This window comes from Acipenser ruthenus, chromosome 28, assembly GCF_902713425.1.
Source record: "Acipenser ruthenus chromosome 28, fAciRut3.2 maternal haplotype, whole genome shotgun sequence".
NCBI classification, from domain to species: Eukaryota; Metazoa; Chordata; class Actinopteri; order Acipenseriformes; family Acipenseridae; genus Acipenser; species Acipenser ruthenus.
The window spans coordinates 21,217,769-21,234,093 of record NC_081216.1 but is presented as its reverse complement, the minus strand read 5'-3'; the positions used below and the strand labels follow the sequence as shown (position 1 = coordinate 21,234,093).

The 16,325-nt window shown below is 49.0% G+C and overlaps 1 protein-coding gene across 2 annotated transcripts in view; it reads left to right on the top strand.

Moving 5' to 3' along the window:
* The first annotated feature begins 5,421 nt into the window (after positions 1 to 5,421).
* Positions 5,422 to 16,325, top strand: part of myrf (myelin regulatory factor) — a 39,515-nt gene continuing 28,611 nt past the window's right edge. For both annotated transcript variants that reach the window (XM_034058028.3, XM_034058027.3), the window contains exon 1: positions 5,422 to 5,953. In XM_034058028.3, the coding sequence (XP_033913919.3) occupies positions 5,908 to 5,953 (46 nt within the window). In that variant the 5' untranslated portion in view covers positions 5,422 to 5,907. The remainder of the gene's footprint in view (positions 5,954 to 16,325) is intronic.

Genomic DNA, 16,325 nt, shown 5'->3' with positions numbered 1-16,325 from the left:
CCCCCCCCCCAGGTCAGAGGAGCCGAGAGGGGGGTATCTCGCTCTCTCTCTCTCTGCCTCTCTCTAGCACCTGAATTCAATTGTGGAGCGTCACAGCTAGGCAGAACCACGCAGAATCACTGGCTGCTTCGGCTCTCTTGTCATGCCAGCAGTCTCCAGCAGAGGGCAGCCTGTCCCAGCTCAGAGAGGGAGGAAGGTGAGCAGCACAGTGCACGGTTTCAACGTGCCACGGTAATGTGTCCTTCATAGAGAACTGCGACCAGGCCCTTTTAACGAGTTGTCCCCTTCAAGCAGGGCTAATGATTAACGATGATTGAATTGGGAGAGAGGAGCCTGAAACCCTCCCTGTAACAGCTTCATTCAATCACAGTGAGAACATCCAGAGGCTGTCTCGTATGGGCGGAGTCACCAGCCTCTCCTTTCTGCCTTTCACCTTTTCTCTGGAGGCCTGGGTTCAAATGTGGCTGCTCCGGTCACATGGGTAACTCTGTGTAATCCAGCTCGCTGGTGCCACCGAGATGCACACAGGACCCGGATTCAATAAGAATGAGGCAGTGCGGTGTTTACTCAGCCACACCTTTCCAAAGGCACTGATAAGAGAGCACACCTCTCCTCCCCTCCCTCCCTCCCTCACTCCCTCTCTCTTGCTGCGCCGCTTGGTTTGTTTCATTCTACAGCAGGAGAGACTGTCCCGTTCCCCAGGGGGTCACACAGTGCCCCGTGAGCTGTTTGTTTAAACTACTGAGACACAACACTTCCACCACTGTGCAGTCACTTGCACTAAAGCTTTGTGTGATAGCAGACCGGTCTGCCTGTGTCCTGGGTGTTGACTGTGCTGTGATAGACCGGTCTGCCTGTGTCCTGGGTGTTTGACTGTGATAGACCGGTCTGCCTGTGTCCTGGGTGTTGACTGTGCTGTGATAGACCGGTCTGCCTGTGTCCTGGGTGTTGACTGTGCTGTGATAGACCGGTCTGCCTGTGTCCTGGGTGTTTGACTGTGATAGACCGGTCTGCCTGTGTCCTGGGTGTTTGACTGTGATAGACCGGTCTGCCTGTGTCCTGGGTGTTTGACTGTGATAGACCGGTCTGCCTGTGTCCTGGGTGTTGACTGTGATAGACCGGTCTGCCTGTGTCCTGGGTGTTGACTGTGATAGACCAGTCGGCCTGTGTCCTGGGTGTTGACTGTGCTGTGATAGACCGGTCTGCCTGTGTCCTGGGTGTTGACTGTGCTGTGATAGACCGGTCGGCCTGTGTCCTGGGTGTTGACTGTGATAGACCGGTCTGCCTGTGTCCTGGGTGTTGACTGTGATAGACCGGTCTGCCTGTGTCCTGGGTGTTTAACTGTGATAGACCGGTCTGCCTGTGTCCTGGGTGTTGACTGTGCTGTGATAGACCGGTCTGCCTGTGTCCTGGGTGTTGACTGTGCTGTGATAGACCGGTCTGCCTGTGTCCTGGGTGTTGACTGTGATAGACCGGTCTGCCTGTGTCCTGGGTGTTGACTGTGATAGACCGGTCGGCCTGTGTCCTGGGTGTTGACTGTGATAGACCGGTCGGCCTGTGTCCTGGGTGTTGACTGTGATAGACCGGTCTGCCTGTGTCCTGGGTGTTGACTGTGATAGACCGGTCTGCCTGTGTCCTGGGTGTTGACTGTGATAGACTGGTCTGCCTGTGTCCTGGGTGTTGACTGTGATAGACTGGTCTGCCTGTGTCCTGGGTGTTGACTGTGCTGTGATAGACCGGTCTGCCTGTGTCCTGGGTGTTGACTGTGCTGTGATAGACTGGTCTGCCTGTGTCCTGGGTGTTGACTGTGATAGACCGGTCTGCCTGTGTCCTGGGTGTTGACTGTGATGTTGAGATTGTGTTTTGATAGCTGGGATTCAGTCTCCTGTCAGTCCCTCACCTTTACAAGCACAGAGGTGATTGCTCCGCTAAAACAAACAGAGTGAAGCCTTGTTCTATAAATAGATGCCAGTGTTGTTTCTCCTGACGGTTATAAAGCACGGGGTGGGGGGCAATGCTGGTATCGTTCCAAAGCAGGTGAATGGCTGAGAGGTAAAGCCTCGGTTTGGATCGTTGCCACGGTGACAGGCTGAGCTGTCTCTGGTATGACATCACCACTCTGCTCCTCTCCCACTCGCTCACACACACACCTCCCAGGTATGACATCACTGCTGTAGTCCTGTAGCAGAGAGAGAGAGGGGGGTTCTGTTCTGGAATCACAGTAACGGGCCAGTGAGCACACTGCATAGTGGACCGCGAGTTAATGAACCAGCAGCGGCTGGGTTGCAGTGTGGCTGCAAAAAGGGATACAGGTGAACGTAAAGCTGTGTGAAAAACAGATGAAGAGTGAAATGCGCTATGCGAGTGCCGCTGTGCTTGCAGTGCACTTTCATTGTTCCACTATAATCTGTATTCCAGCATCCTTTACAGTATAATATCCATCTTCTATCCCAGTATAATCCTCACTCCAGTATAATCTCCATTTTCTACCCCAGTATAATCCTCACTCCAGTATAATCTCCATCTTCTATCCCAGTATAATCCTCACTCCAGTATAATCTCCATCTTCTACCCCAGTATAATCCTCACTCCAGTATAATCTCCATCTTCTATCCCAGTATAATCCTCACTCCAGTATAATCTCCAATTTCTACCCCAGTATAATCCTGACTCCAGTATGATCTCCAGCCTCTACCCCAGCATAATCCTCACTCCAGTATAATCTCCAGTTTCTACCCCAGTATAATCCTCACTCCAGTATAATCTCCAGCCTCTACCCCAGTATAATCCTGACTCCAGTATGATCTCCATCTTCTATCCCAGTATAATCCTCACTCCAGTATAATCTCCAGTTTCTACCCCAGTATAATCCTCACTCCAGTATAATCTCCAGCCTCTACCCCAGTATAATCCTGACTCCAGTATGATCTCCATCTTCTATCCCAGTATAATCCTCACTCCAGTATAATCTCCAGCCTCTACCCCAGTATAATCCTCACTCCAGTATAATCTCCAGCCTCTACCCCAGTATAATCCTCACTCCAGTATAATCTGCAGCGGTGCAGTGCACAAGCAGCGTTCTCATGCAGCCCTGCCCTCAGTCTGTGAGAGCTGGGAGGGAAACAATCTCCGCTGTGTCCCCAAGCTGTGAAGAACGAGGGGTTTGTTTGGGGAACAGAGCGCAGGAATGTGTGACTCTACAGCTGGGAGCCTGAGCCGTTGAACAAGAAAATCAGCATTGTCTGTTTATAAACGGGGGGGGGGGGGGGATGGGGATATAACACACTGTAAATAAATAAATAAACACCCCATTCTCAGCGCTTAAGCACGGTCACATGATTACTCAACATCATTCAAATTACAATTCAGGAATAATACATGCATAAGGAATAAGGTAATAACTAACACCGTGTTTGCATAGAAGGCGTGCCTGGTTACTCATCTCCACACCGGCGAGGTGGACAGACGAGATGAAGCGAGAGGAGAGCCGGGGACAGCGCGGGGTGGTACCAGGGGGGCGAGCGGGAATCGCAGTGACGTGGGGTCTATGCAGGCATGGACACCCACGCAACGGGACACGGCACCCCACAGTAAACACACTGCACAGGAGGCCCAGCAAGGACGGGCAAAGCTATTTTTAAATGACTGATCCGAATGTTACAAAAAGGTTCTATTCTCAGAAATAACCCTTTAGATAAAAAAAAATCACTATTGCAAAATAAATACATAATAATAATAATAATAATAATAATAATAATAATAATAATAATAATAATAATAATAATAATAATAAAGTTGTATGAATCATTTTTTCAAATGCTGAACTATTCTAAGCGAGCATGCAGTGATAATGATGCACGCTGTCTACTGCAGTGCTGGAAAACCCCAAGCAGACACGGTGCAGCTCTTCATTTTTGATGCAATAGAATCCATACTGAACAGTAACACACGCACACACACACACACACCGACACACACCTACACACACGCACACACTGAGAAACACACACATACACACACACGGGCACACGCACACTGACAAACACACACACACACACATGCACACACACTGACAAACACACACACGCACGCACACACACAGGCACACGCACACTGACAAACACACACACACGGGCACACGCACACTGACAAACACACACACACACACTGACAAACACGCACACGCACGCATGAACACACACTGACAAACACAAACACACACACGCACACACACACACCGACACACACGCACGCACACACACACTGACAAACACAAACACACACGCATGCACACACTGACAAACACAAACACGCACGCATGAACACACACTGACAAACACAAACACACGCACACACACACACCGACACACACGCACGCACACACACACTGACAAACACACACACACGCATGCACACACTGACAAACACAAACACACACGCACACACACACACACACACCGACACACACGCACGCACACACACACTGACAAACACACACACACACAGGCACACGCACACACACGGACACACGCACGCATTCACACACACTGACAAACACAAACACACGCACACACACACACACACTGACAAACACACACACACACACACGCATGCACACACTGACAAACACAAACACACACGCACACACACACACACTGACAAACACACACACACACAGGCACACGCACACACACCGACACACGCACACACTGACAAACACACACACGCACGCATGCACACACACTGACAAACACACACGCACGCATTCACACACACTGACAAACACAAACACACACACACACACACACTGACAAACACACACACACACACAGGCACACGCACACTGACGTTAAACACACACACGGGCACACGCACACACTGACAAACACACACACGCACGCATTCACACACACTGACAAACACAAACACACACACACACACACACACACGGGCACACGCACACTGACAAACACACACACACACACGGGCACACGCACACACACACTGACAAACACACACACACACACACGGGCACACGCACACACACTGACAAACACACACACGAACGCATGCACACACACTGACAAACACATACACACACAGGCACACGCACACTGACAAACACAGACACACTGAAAAACACACACACGCACGCATGCACACACACACTGCATTTGCATTCGCATTTTATTTGTGATTACTCTGTTATTAGAAATAATGTATCAATTTATATGAAGGATATCAATGTATAACTCTGATTCATCAAAATCACGCCGCGTATAGTGTCATAGTTTTACTTCAATTTTACTAAAGGAGTCGTTAATATCAATGTCACGTTTAATTTAATTGTACACGGGTCTCGATACTAGAGTGACGTAGCCTCCGCAACTCGCTCTGAGAAAGAGAGTGCGTGAGAGAGAGAGAGAGAGCGCTACTTCAGTTTAGAGATTTTACAGAACTGAGCGGGCAGACAGCGGTGTCCCCAGAAATAAAATAATAATTCGTTACCTTTATTTTACCGTCTTCTGTCTGAAAAACAAGGACGTTGAATCGTTGAACTTTCAGGGATTGTGTGTTATTTTTGTTCTGAGAGAGAGAGAGAGAGAGAGAGAGAGAGAGAGAGAGAGAGAGAGAGAGAGAGAGAGAGGGGGGCATTGACTCAGCCGATAAACACTCCCGGGGGTGAAACTTTCACCACAAGAGGGGAGAAACGAAGAAAAATCACTGCGAGACACTTTCATATTGTGAAAGAGGCACATCTGTAAGGACAGAAAGCTACACATACCAAAGGAAGAGAGAAGGGGGACTGGTGATTCCCGGAACGGCGATGTGTGTGAGTCGTTTGTAGAGTTCGGGTTCGGTTCGGTTCAGAGTTTTACATGGATTTGCTGGAGTGGAGCCGCTAGAATGGACGTGGTCGATGAAACAGAAGCTTTGCAGAGATTCTTTGAAGGTAGTTATTTTAAAAAATATATTATTATTATTATTATTATTATTATTATTATTATTATTATTATTATTATTATTATTATTATTATTATTATTATTAATTGCACCTGACTGTGCTCTGTCTGGATTTTCACTTTATTGGGTGTCACTTTGTGTTTATATCGTTACTGTTTAAAAACATGCACAGTGGGTGCATCATTGCACACTGCTACACGCGTCTCCCTTTATGATCCGTACTATAAAAAGGTTTCTATTGTGTTAAAATGCATCCTTAAATGTGTTTCGCTGTGATGTTTAACACTGAATATGTTTCGCGAGTCTGCCTGTCTTAGTGTGAAACCGTGCTTTAAAAGAGGAGACTGATTGTAATTCTATAGAAGGAATACACCGAAATGTTTCGATTGAAAAAGTCCAGTGTAATAGAACAATACTACTAATAATTCTAAGAATCCTAATGATAATAAACGTTAGTTTAACAATCAACATGCAGAGAGAACGCTCAGACATTGAGAAAGACTTCTGGTCGAAACGTAGCCCTGATTGTACAGAAGTTATTGCGGTCGAGTCTCAGTGTACGCCTGACTCGTGTTTATTTGAATTCTCCTTCCTAAACTATCTCACCTGTCTCTCTGTACTCGGTTCCACGGTGTTTATACATTCCTTTGAAAAGCGATTCATACTTTATAGTAACGCATAGGGACGAGGTTACAGCAACGCGACCCCGAGAGGGAGAGCGAAGAGACATTTAAAAAACACTCGAGTTCACTTCCCATCAATAGCAGTTCGGCATTTTGACACTTTGAGATTGCTGCTGACCTTTCTGGTAGGGTTGGGTGCAGTAACATTACGAACACTCCTATTGAATTTTCTAGAAATAAATCTAGTTTCATACAGAAAATCGGGGGCATGTTCCAATAATGCTGTAGGGTTTCTCTAGAAATGGAAAGATCTCTTTGTTTAGTTTTAGATGAGAGATTTCTCCCGAGACAGTTTCTATATATTGCTGCTGAAACATTTAAGAGCCGTTATAGGATTGCCATAAACAACCTATTCGTTGTTATTAACACTAGTTACAGGATTAGAATTTCGAAAGCGTGTTACATTGTAATATCTATGTTTACATATTCCGTAATAAAACCAGACCTCTTAACTATATGTTAAGAAGTGGATTTGGTTTTCAAATAATATATTTTCAAGTTGTGACCGTGTTTATTAGATTATATTTCTAGTCAAGACATACGTGTCTTCTTCGGGTGTAAGTGGACATTTCAACAAACAGAGATTGTTTCAAGCTATAACATTTTATAAGTCACTTGAACCCTGCAACTCTTCAAGAGCTGAAACCAATTAAAAAGGTCTAATTAAGCAGGTTATCAGTTCAATTAAGGGTCTAGTTAAGTAACCACTGGTTTACATGCATCGATTCTGGAGCAAAATACTGAGATCTCGATAAACACAGAAAGTGAATAGAATTAAACTGTTCACCAGGGCTTCTAAGAAGAATATCATGAACTCTCTGATTAGAACAGAGAGTCAAGCACAGAGCTGTCAGCCAGTCCCTTCTAAACGATTAAACTGAAGAAACCCGCTGTTCATAAATCATTTTTAAACATCACATTGGCTTTTGTACTGACTGCAACAATCCAACAGCTTTGACAGGTAAACCCTTAATCATCTGTTTCTAGAATTGGAACTGTTTTATTTTGACGAGGTAAGTAGTATTTTTTTTAACCTATAAAAACCTGCTGGATTGTGGCTCTCCAGGACAGTGCTGTACTATTGTGCGGTGCTGTTGTGGGTCAGCAGTTGCACAGACCCAGTCTGACGTTACTGAACGGAGAGAGGATTCCTCTCCGCGTTCTGTAGGTCTTTGGAGGTTTCTACAGAATCCTTTTTCTTGATTAATTCAGATGATTAATTATCTGGGTTAACCTATTATGGGTTTATATAAACAAGGCATTCATTAAATACACAAATAAACATACACAATCTACTGCAATACATGCAAACCCCTTTTTAATGTTTGAGAACAATCTTCACAGTAATACAAAGATGACGCGTCTTCACGGTGTAAACCAGTAAGCTCGTAGGTGTGGGAAGCGTGTTGGGTCCGTATTCATACCTAAACAAACGGTGTATTGACAGTTATGCTTTGGATATTGCCGGTCGAAGGTTACTGTGATTGTGTTCTGAGGCCTCGGGGTATTTAACTGAATTTGTGCCAGTGCTGGAAGACACGCTCAAAGTTTGAAGCTAAACCCAGGCCCCTTCCCGCCCCGGCCGAGCTCAGGGAACTATCGTATCATTTTCATCGGCTATTACTGTGACATTACCCAGGCGTGGAGAGAGACAGAGTCCCGCACTTAACAAATTAAACGAATGCGAACTCGACGACTTAATTATGAATTCTGAGTTGTAGATGTTAAATATTTTGGAACACTGTTTATTATTATTATTATTATTATTATTATTATTATTATTATACTGTACAGTATAATAATTATTGGTTTCGTTTCAATTAGAATTATCCGCCTGTTTTTTTTTTTTAATAATAGCCCACAAATCCTTTTGCACACTGACCCCCCTGAAGCAACGCGACAGGGAAGTGCGGCGCTGCAAAACGGGCTGTTTATTAACACTAAATATACACAACAGAAAACCATAAAAACACATTAAACAAACTTCTCATTAATGTATGTAATCAGCAAGATAACAGTGCAGGAGTGTGTGTGTGTGTGTGTGTGTGTGTGTGTGTGTGTGTGTGTGTGGACAGCTATTGCTATCAATGTGCGGACAACATTTGAGAAAATGTCCCCACAAAGATAGTAACTCCTGAAAAAAGAACGTTGTGGGGACGTCCCCACTTTGTAAAACACTTTTAAGAACTAAATATGCCTTAAAAAAAGTGCCAAAATATTTAATTTGTTGTCGACTTTCACCGTGAGTGGAGTTCTGTCTGACTGGTGTTAGAAATAGTAAATAAAAATCTAGTGAGAGTCAATGAGAAGTCTCCACAAATATAGGAATGCAAATGTGCGAGTGTGAGTGATGTGTGAGTGAGTGTGAGTATGCAGGAGTGTGTGAGAGTGAGTATGCAGGAGTGTGTGAGAGTGAGTATGCAGGAGTGTGTGAGGGTGAGAGTGTGCAGGAGTGTGTGAGAGTGTGAGTGTGAGTGTGAGTATGCAGGAGTGTGTGAGTGTGCAGGAATGTGAGTGTGAGTGGCAGGAGAGTGTGAGAGTGTGAGTGTGTGTGTGCAGGAGTGTGAGAGTGTGAGTATGCAGGAGTGTGTGAGAGTGTGAGTGTGAGTATGCAGGAGTGTGTGAGGGTGAGAGTGTGCAGGAGTGTGTAAGTGTGAGAGTGTGAGTATGCAGGAGTGTGTGAGTGTGAGTATGCAGGAGAGTGTGAGAGTGTGAGTGTACGGGAGTGTGAGAGTGTGCAGGAGAGTGTGAGTGTGCAGGAAAGTGTGGGTGTGTGAGTTTGAGTGTGTGAGTGTACAGGAGTGTGTGAGTGGGAGGTAGAGCAAGAGGCAGCAGTGTGGTCTAGTGGTTAGTGCTGAGGGACTGGGAGGGAGGCAGTGTGGTCTAGTGGTTAGAACTGAGGGACTGGGACGGAGGCAGTGTGGTCTAGGGGTTAGAGCTGAGGGACTGGGAGGGAGGCAGTGTGGTCTAGGGGTTAGAGCTGAGGGACTGGGAGGGAGGCCGTGTGGTGTAGGGGTTAGAGCTGAGAGACTGGGAGGGAGGCAGTGTGGTCTAGGGGTTAGAGCTGAGGGACTGGGAGGGAGGCAGTGTGGTCTAGGGGTTAGAGCTGAGGGACTGGGACGGAGGCAGTGTGGTCTAGGGGTTAGAGCTGAGGGACTGGGAGGGAGGCAGTGTGGTCTAGGGGTTAGAGCTGAGGGACTGGGAGGGAGGCCGTGTGGTGTAGGGGTTAGAGCTGAGAGACTGGGAGGGTAGGAGACGGTCTCGTGTCTCGGTCACTCTGCCGTGCTTGGTGTCTCAGCGCTCCCGCACCCTCTCCTCTGCTCTCTTGTCAGTTCAGCGATGGCTTTCTATGTCTCTCTCTCTCTCTCGGGTGGCTAATCTTCTTAGCGGGCCGCGGTGACGGCAGTGCTGGGTCGGGGAGAGCCGGAGACAGAGCAGGCTATCGGAGTCCTGGTACAACCAGACCTCATGACACCCCTCTTAATCCCTGCTCACCTCCCAAATCCTTAAATAGCAACCCCCACCCCCCCACACACACACCTGCCTGCCCCTGACTTGCAGAGACACACAGAGACACACAGCACTGCACATACACACTGCTGAGAGGAACCGGCTGGAATCACTGTGTAGGAAACAAAGAGAGAAGCTCTGAAGTACCGTGGGAGAACATGTGAGGACGGAGAGAGGGAGCGAGACAGAGAGAAAGACAGGGGTCTGATTCCTGAGAGAAAGAGAGGGGTCTGATTCCTGAGAGAAAGACAGGGGTCTGATTCCTGAGAGAAAGACAGGGGTCTGATTCCTGAGAGAAAGACAGGGGTCTGATTCCTGAGAGAAAGACAGGGGTCTGATTCCACTGGTGTGTCACGGAGAGTGCTGGTAACAGGAAGGACCATGTTGTGGCTGAGAACAGGTACCTGTCTGTCTGTCTGTCTGTCTGTCTGTCAACATACAAATACTTTACTACTTTCCAGTTACCAAGAATATACTGTTGTGAATACTACAGCAAGCTCCAGTACAGTGAATCCTACAGCAAGCTCCAGTACAGTGAATACTACAGCAAGCTCCAGTACAGTGAATCCTACAGCAAGCTCCAGTACAGTGAATACTACAGCAAGCTCCAGTACAATGCTGTGCGATGGACTAAATTATTTTTATATGGGTTATTTGTCAGTCTGTGTGTACAGTATATATATATATATATATGTGTGTGTGTGTCTGTGTGTACAGTATGTGTGTGTGTGTCTGTGTGTACAGTATGTGTGTGTGTGTCTGTGTGTGTGTCTGTGTGTACAGTATGTGTGTGTGTCTGTGTGTGTGTCTGTGTGTACAGTATGTGTGTATGTGTGTCTGTGTGTACAGTATGTGTGTGTGTGTGTGTCTGTGTGTACAGTATGTGTAGGTTTTAGTGTTTCATCCCCAGGTTCCCATGTTTATAATCTTGTAATTTCTGCTGTTGTTGTATTGGTTACCCCGGCAATGCTGGGTACAGGTCATGCACTCGTATGTCTGAATATCCGACTTACACTCATCTGATTGTGATGAAACTTGGTTTGGACATTCCTTGTTGCGATTTCTTGGGGGTGTCAGAATTGCAAGCAGGCTTGAGGCTTGGAGACTGAACTGCTCCCTCACTCACCCCCCTAAGAGAAAGGGTGCTCCCTCCAGTGCAGGGCAGGGCAGGTTTGAGGCTTAGAGACTGAACTGCTCCCTCACTCTCCCCCCTAAGAGAAAGGGTGCTCCCTCCAGTGCAGGGCAGGGCAGGTTTGAGGCTTAGAGACTGAACTGCTCCTTTGAGTTGTCATGTGGATTATTTGCTGTCACTGTGTTTTTTGCATATTATATTTCTGGAAGGTGGGAGGCGGAGCTTCATTGAAGTTGGACAATGGGAGGCGGAGCTTCAGTGTTTGTTTGTTCTGCCCGGAATGCGCTGCAGCAGTGGATTGTGGGTACTGTTTACAGTGTGATGGTTGCTGTGGACTTTGCCCAGTTGCAGTCGAGTCTGACTCTGTGGACAATGATTAACCAGCAGCGTTTACACAAAGACACACACCACAGTAAATACACACAGTCAATACACACTGTCAATACACACTCTCAATACACACCCTCAATGCACAGCCCAGTTATAATACACACTGTCAATACACACTCTCAATGCACAGCCCAGTTATAATACACACTCTCAATACACACTCTCAGTGCACAGCCCAGTTATAATACACACTCTCAGTACACACTCTCAGTGCACAGCCCAATTATAATACACACTGTCAATACACACTCTCAATGCACAGCCCAATTATAATACACACTGTCAATACACACTCTCAATGCACAGCCCAGTTATAATACACACTCTCAATACACACTCTCAGTGCACAGCCCAATTATAATACACACTCTCAGTACACACTCTCAGTACACACTCTCAATGCACAGCCCAGTTATAATACACACTCTCAGTACACACTCTCAATGCACAGCCCAGTTATAATACACACTCTCAATACACACTCTCAGTGCACAGCCCAGTTATAATACACACTGTCAATACACACTCTCAATGCACAGCCCAGTTATAATACACACTCTCAATGCACAGCCAGGGTCACAATGAGGTAATGCTGGAGTTAGTTATAAAATTGATTTCTGTGAAGCTCTCCTGCAGGAACACATCCATTTAACTGCAGGTTATTTTCTGCCTGCCCCTGACCTCTGGTGTACAGGCTCTCTCCTCTTAAAGGGAAGGCCAGTTTTGGCAGTGTGCTGAGAGCACAGTGCCTGCCAGTGCAGTAAATCAGCTCCTGCTGTTCTGTTTGCGTTCCTCGCTGTCATTCCTTCCACTTGAGCTCTGGTGTGAGATTAATTAGAAGGAATTACATGCGGTACTGTGGAGCAGCATTCACTCAGCTGGCTGTGCACAAGGCAGCCACACCAGAGTACAGGAGGGGCAGGGTGTAGAGGCAGTGTGGGGGTGTAGAGGCAGTGTGGGGGCGTAGAGGCACTGTGGGGGGTGTAGAGGCAGTGTGGGGGTGTAGAGGCAGTGTTGGGGTGTAGAGGCAGTGTGGGGGTGTAGAGGCAGTGTGGGGGTGTAGAGGCAGTGTGGGGGGTGTAGAGGCAGTGTGGGGGGTGTAGAGGCAGTGTGGGGGTGTAGAGGCAGTGTGGGGGGTGTAGAGGCACTGTGGGGGCTGTAGAGGCACTGTGGGGGTGTAGAGGCAGTGTGGAGGTGTAGAGGCAGTGTGGGAGTGTAGAGGCAGTGTGGGGGCGTAGAGGCACTGTGGGGGGTGTAGAGGCACTGTGGGGGTGTAGAAGGAGTATGGAGGTGTAGAGGCAGTGTGGGGGCGTAGAGGCACTGTGGGGGGTGTAGAGGCACTGTGGGGGGTGTAGAGGCACTGTGGGGGGTGTAGAGGCATTATGGAGGTGTAGAGGCAGTGGGGGGTGTAGAGGAAGTGTGGGGGGCGTAGAGGCACTGTGGGGGCATAGAGGCACTGTGGGGGGTGTAGAGGCACTGTGGGGGTGTAGAGGCAGTATGGAGGTGTAGAGGCAGTGTGGGGGTGTAGAGGCAGTGTGGGGGTGTAGAGGCACTGTGGGGGGTGTAGAGGCAGTTTGGGGGTGTAGAGGCACTGTGGGGGGTGTAGAGGCAGTTTGGGGGTGTAGAGGAAGTGTGGGGGGTGTAGAGGCAGTATGGAGGTGTAGAGACAGTGTGGGGGTGTAGAGACAGTGTGGGGGTGTAGAGGCAGTGTGGGAGTGTAGAGGCAGTATGGAGGTGTAGAGGCAGTGTGGGGGTGTAGATGCAGTGTGGGGGGTGTAGAGGAAGTGTGGGGGGTGTAGAGGCAGTGTGGGGGTGTAGAGGCAGTGTGGGGGGTGTAGAGGCAGTGTGGGGGTGTAGAGGCAGTATGGAGGTGTAGATGCAGTGTGGGGGGTGTAGAGGCAGTGTGGGGGTGTAGAGGCAGTGTGGGGGTGTAGAGGAAGTGTGGGGGTGTAGAGGCAGTGTGGGGGTGTAGAGACAGTGTGGGGGTGTAGAGGCAGTGTGGGGGGTGTAGAGGAAGTGTGGGGGTGTAGAGGCAGTGTGGGGGGTGTAGAGGAAGTGTGGGGGTGTAGAGGCAGTGTGGGGTGTAGAGGCAGTGTGGGGGTGTAGAGGAAGTGTGGGGAGTGTAGAGGCAGTGTGGGGGGTGTAGAGGCAGTGTGGGGGTGTAGAGGCAGTGTGGGGTGTGTAGAGGCAGTGTGAAGGTGTAGAGGCAGTGTTGGGCTGTAGAGGAAGTGTGGGGGGCTGTGTCTCAAAAATATAGACTGAGAGCTGAGCAACTGGGATGGAGGGACGCAGTGTGGTCTAGGGGTTAGAGCTGAGTGACTGAGAGGGAGGCAGTTTTGTCTAGTGGTCAGAGCTGAGGGACTAGGAGGGAGGGAGGCAGTGTGGTCTAGTGGTCAGAGCTGAGGGACTGAGAGGGAGGGAGGCAGTGTGGTCTAGTGGTCAGAGCTGAGGGACTGGGAGGGAGGGAGGCAGTGTGGTCTAGTGGTCAGAGCTGAGGGACTAAGAGGGAGGGAGGCAGTGTGGTGTAGTGGTCAGAGCTGAGGGACTAAGAGGGAGGGAGGCAGTGTGGTGTAGTGGTCAGAGCTGAGGGACTGGGATGGAGGGAGGCAGTGTGGTGTAGTGGTCAGAGCTGAGGGACTGGGATGGAGGGAGGCAGTGTGGTGTAGTGGTCAGAGCTGAGGGACTGGGATGGAGGGAGGCAGTGTGGTCTAGTGGTCAGAGCTGAGGGACTGGGATGGAGGGAGGCAGTGTGGTGTAGTGGTCAGAGCTGAGGGACTGGGATGGAGGGAGGCAGTGTGGTCTAGTGGTTAGAGCTGAGGGACTGGGATGGAGGGAGGCAGTGTGGTCTAGTGGTCAGAGCTGAGGGACTGGGATGGAGGGAGGCAGTGTGGTCTAGGGGTCAGAGCTGAGGGACTGGGATGGAGGGAGGCAGTGTGGTCTAGTGGTCAGAGCTGAGGGACTGGGATGGAGGGAGGCAGTGTGGTCTAGTGGTCAGAGCTGAGGGACTGGGATGGAGGGAGGCAGTGTGGTCTAGTGGTCAGAGCTGAGGGACTGGGATGGAGGGAGGCAGTGTGGTCTAGTGGTCAGAGCTGAGGGACTGGGATGGAGGGAGGCAGTGTGGTCTAGGGGTCAGAGCTGAGGGACTGGGATGGAGGGAGGCAGTGTGGTCTAGTGGTCAGAGCTGAGGGACTGGGATGGAGGGAGGCAGTGTGGTCTAGGGGTCAGAGCTGAGGGACTGGGATGGAGGGAGGCAGTGTGGTCTAGTGGTCAGAGCTGAGGGACTGGGATGGATGGAGGCAGTGTGGTCTAGGGGTTAGATCATTGTGCCGAACTTCGTTGTGTTCATTTCACAAAGTGGACTGATAATAGACACGCTTTGCCGGGATGTTGTTTTCCTGGGATGGCAGTGTGGATGCTGCCTGGCTGTGCAGGCGAGGCGCTGTCAGGGCATGTGATTAATGTGCACCCACTCGATCCAGCTCATACCTGAACTAACACTACACAGATGTGAGAGAGGAGAGCAGGAGAGGGGAGGGGAGAGGAGAGAGGGCAAAGGGAGAGCAGGGAGTGCTTTATAATGACTTTAGAAGAAAGCTGCAATATGAACTGGCACCCATGTCTGCAGTTTGAGGCTCCTTGTTGTTCTGCTGTATGACTTTGACAGATTGTGATACTGAGCGCAGACTGGCTGTGACTGGGGAAGGTAGAGTGCTGTCCCAATGCCGAGAGAGGGTCCTGGGAGCAGGCTGGAGGAATGCAGCAGTGTGAAGGAGTGGCTCCGACAGTAAACAGCTCCTCTACGCTTATCAGTGTCTCAGCAGCTGCACTGGATCAGCTAATCCAAACTGGAGCCTTCAGGAAGAAATACTTGCCAGCCTGCAGCTGAAAAGCAACAGCTTGGTTTGAGTGTGTGTGTGTGTGTGTGCGTGTGTGTTTGTGTGTGTGTGTTTGAGTGTGTGAGTGTGTGCGTGTGTGTTTGTGTGTGTGTGTTTGAGTGTGTGAGTGTGCACGTGTGTGTTTGTGGCTCCTTTCTAGTGCTTAGAATATCCCACAAGGAAGACAAATCTAAAAAAACCTCTCTTGTCCCCGTAATGTTTAAACATATCCAGTAGAGATAGCAGTGTGGCTCCAATGCACCAGTCCCTGTGTGTCTGAGCAGAGCTGAATCACAGTCACTGCAGTGTTAATGCAAGCAGCTTCCCTCACTGCCGTAGCATTCACTCGGACCCGGGGCCAGGCTTTACAAACCAAGGGCTTTTCAGAGCCGAACAAACAGCCAGTGTGCGAGTGGAACAGAGGTCCTTTGCAGGGCTCCTGTCAATATTTGTTTGTGCGCTGACCTGCCCAGAATGGGGTATTATCCTCTGAACTCACAACAAGGGCATTGACTTGGTCGGGGCACAGGCTGGACCTTGTCTGTCTCTGAATCCGACTGTCCTGCGGCTGAGAAAACAATGCTGGCAGTGTGCGAGCTCCACAGCTGGGCTGCGGCAGGCCATTACCGAGGTACAGGCTATTGTTCTGACAGACCAAGAACTTACAGAGCTGCAGTACAAACAATTTACAGAGTTCAGTTTCTATCCCAATCACACTGTCCCTCTCTTCTGTCCCTCTCCCCTGTCCTTCCCATTAACATTGTCCCAATA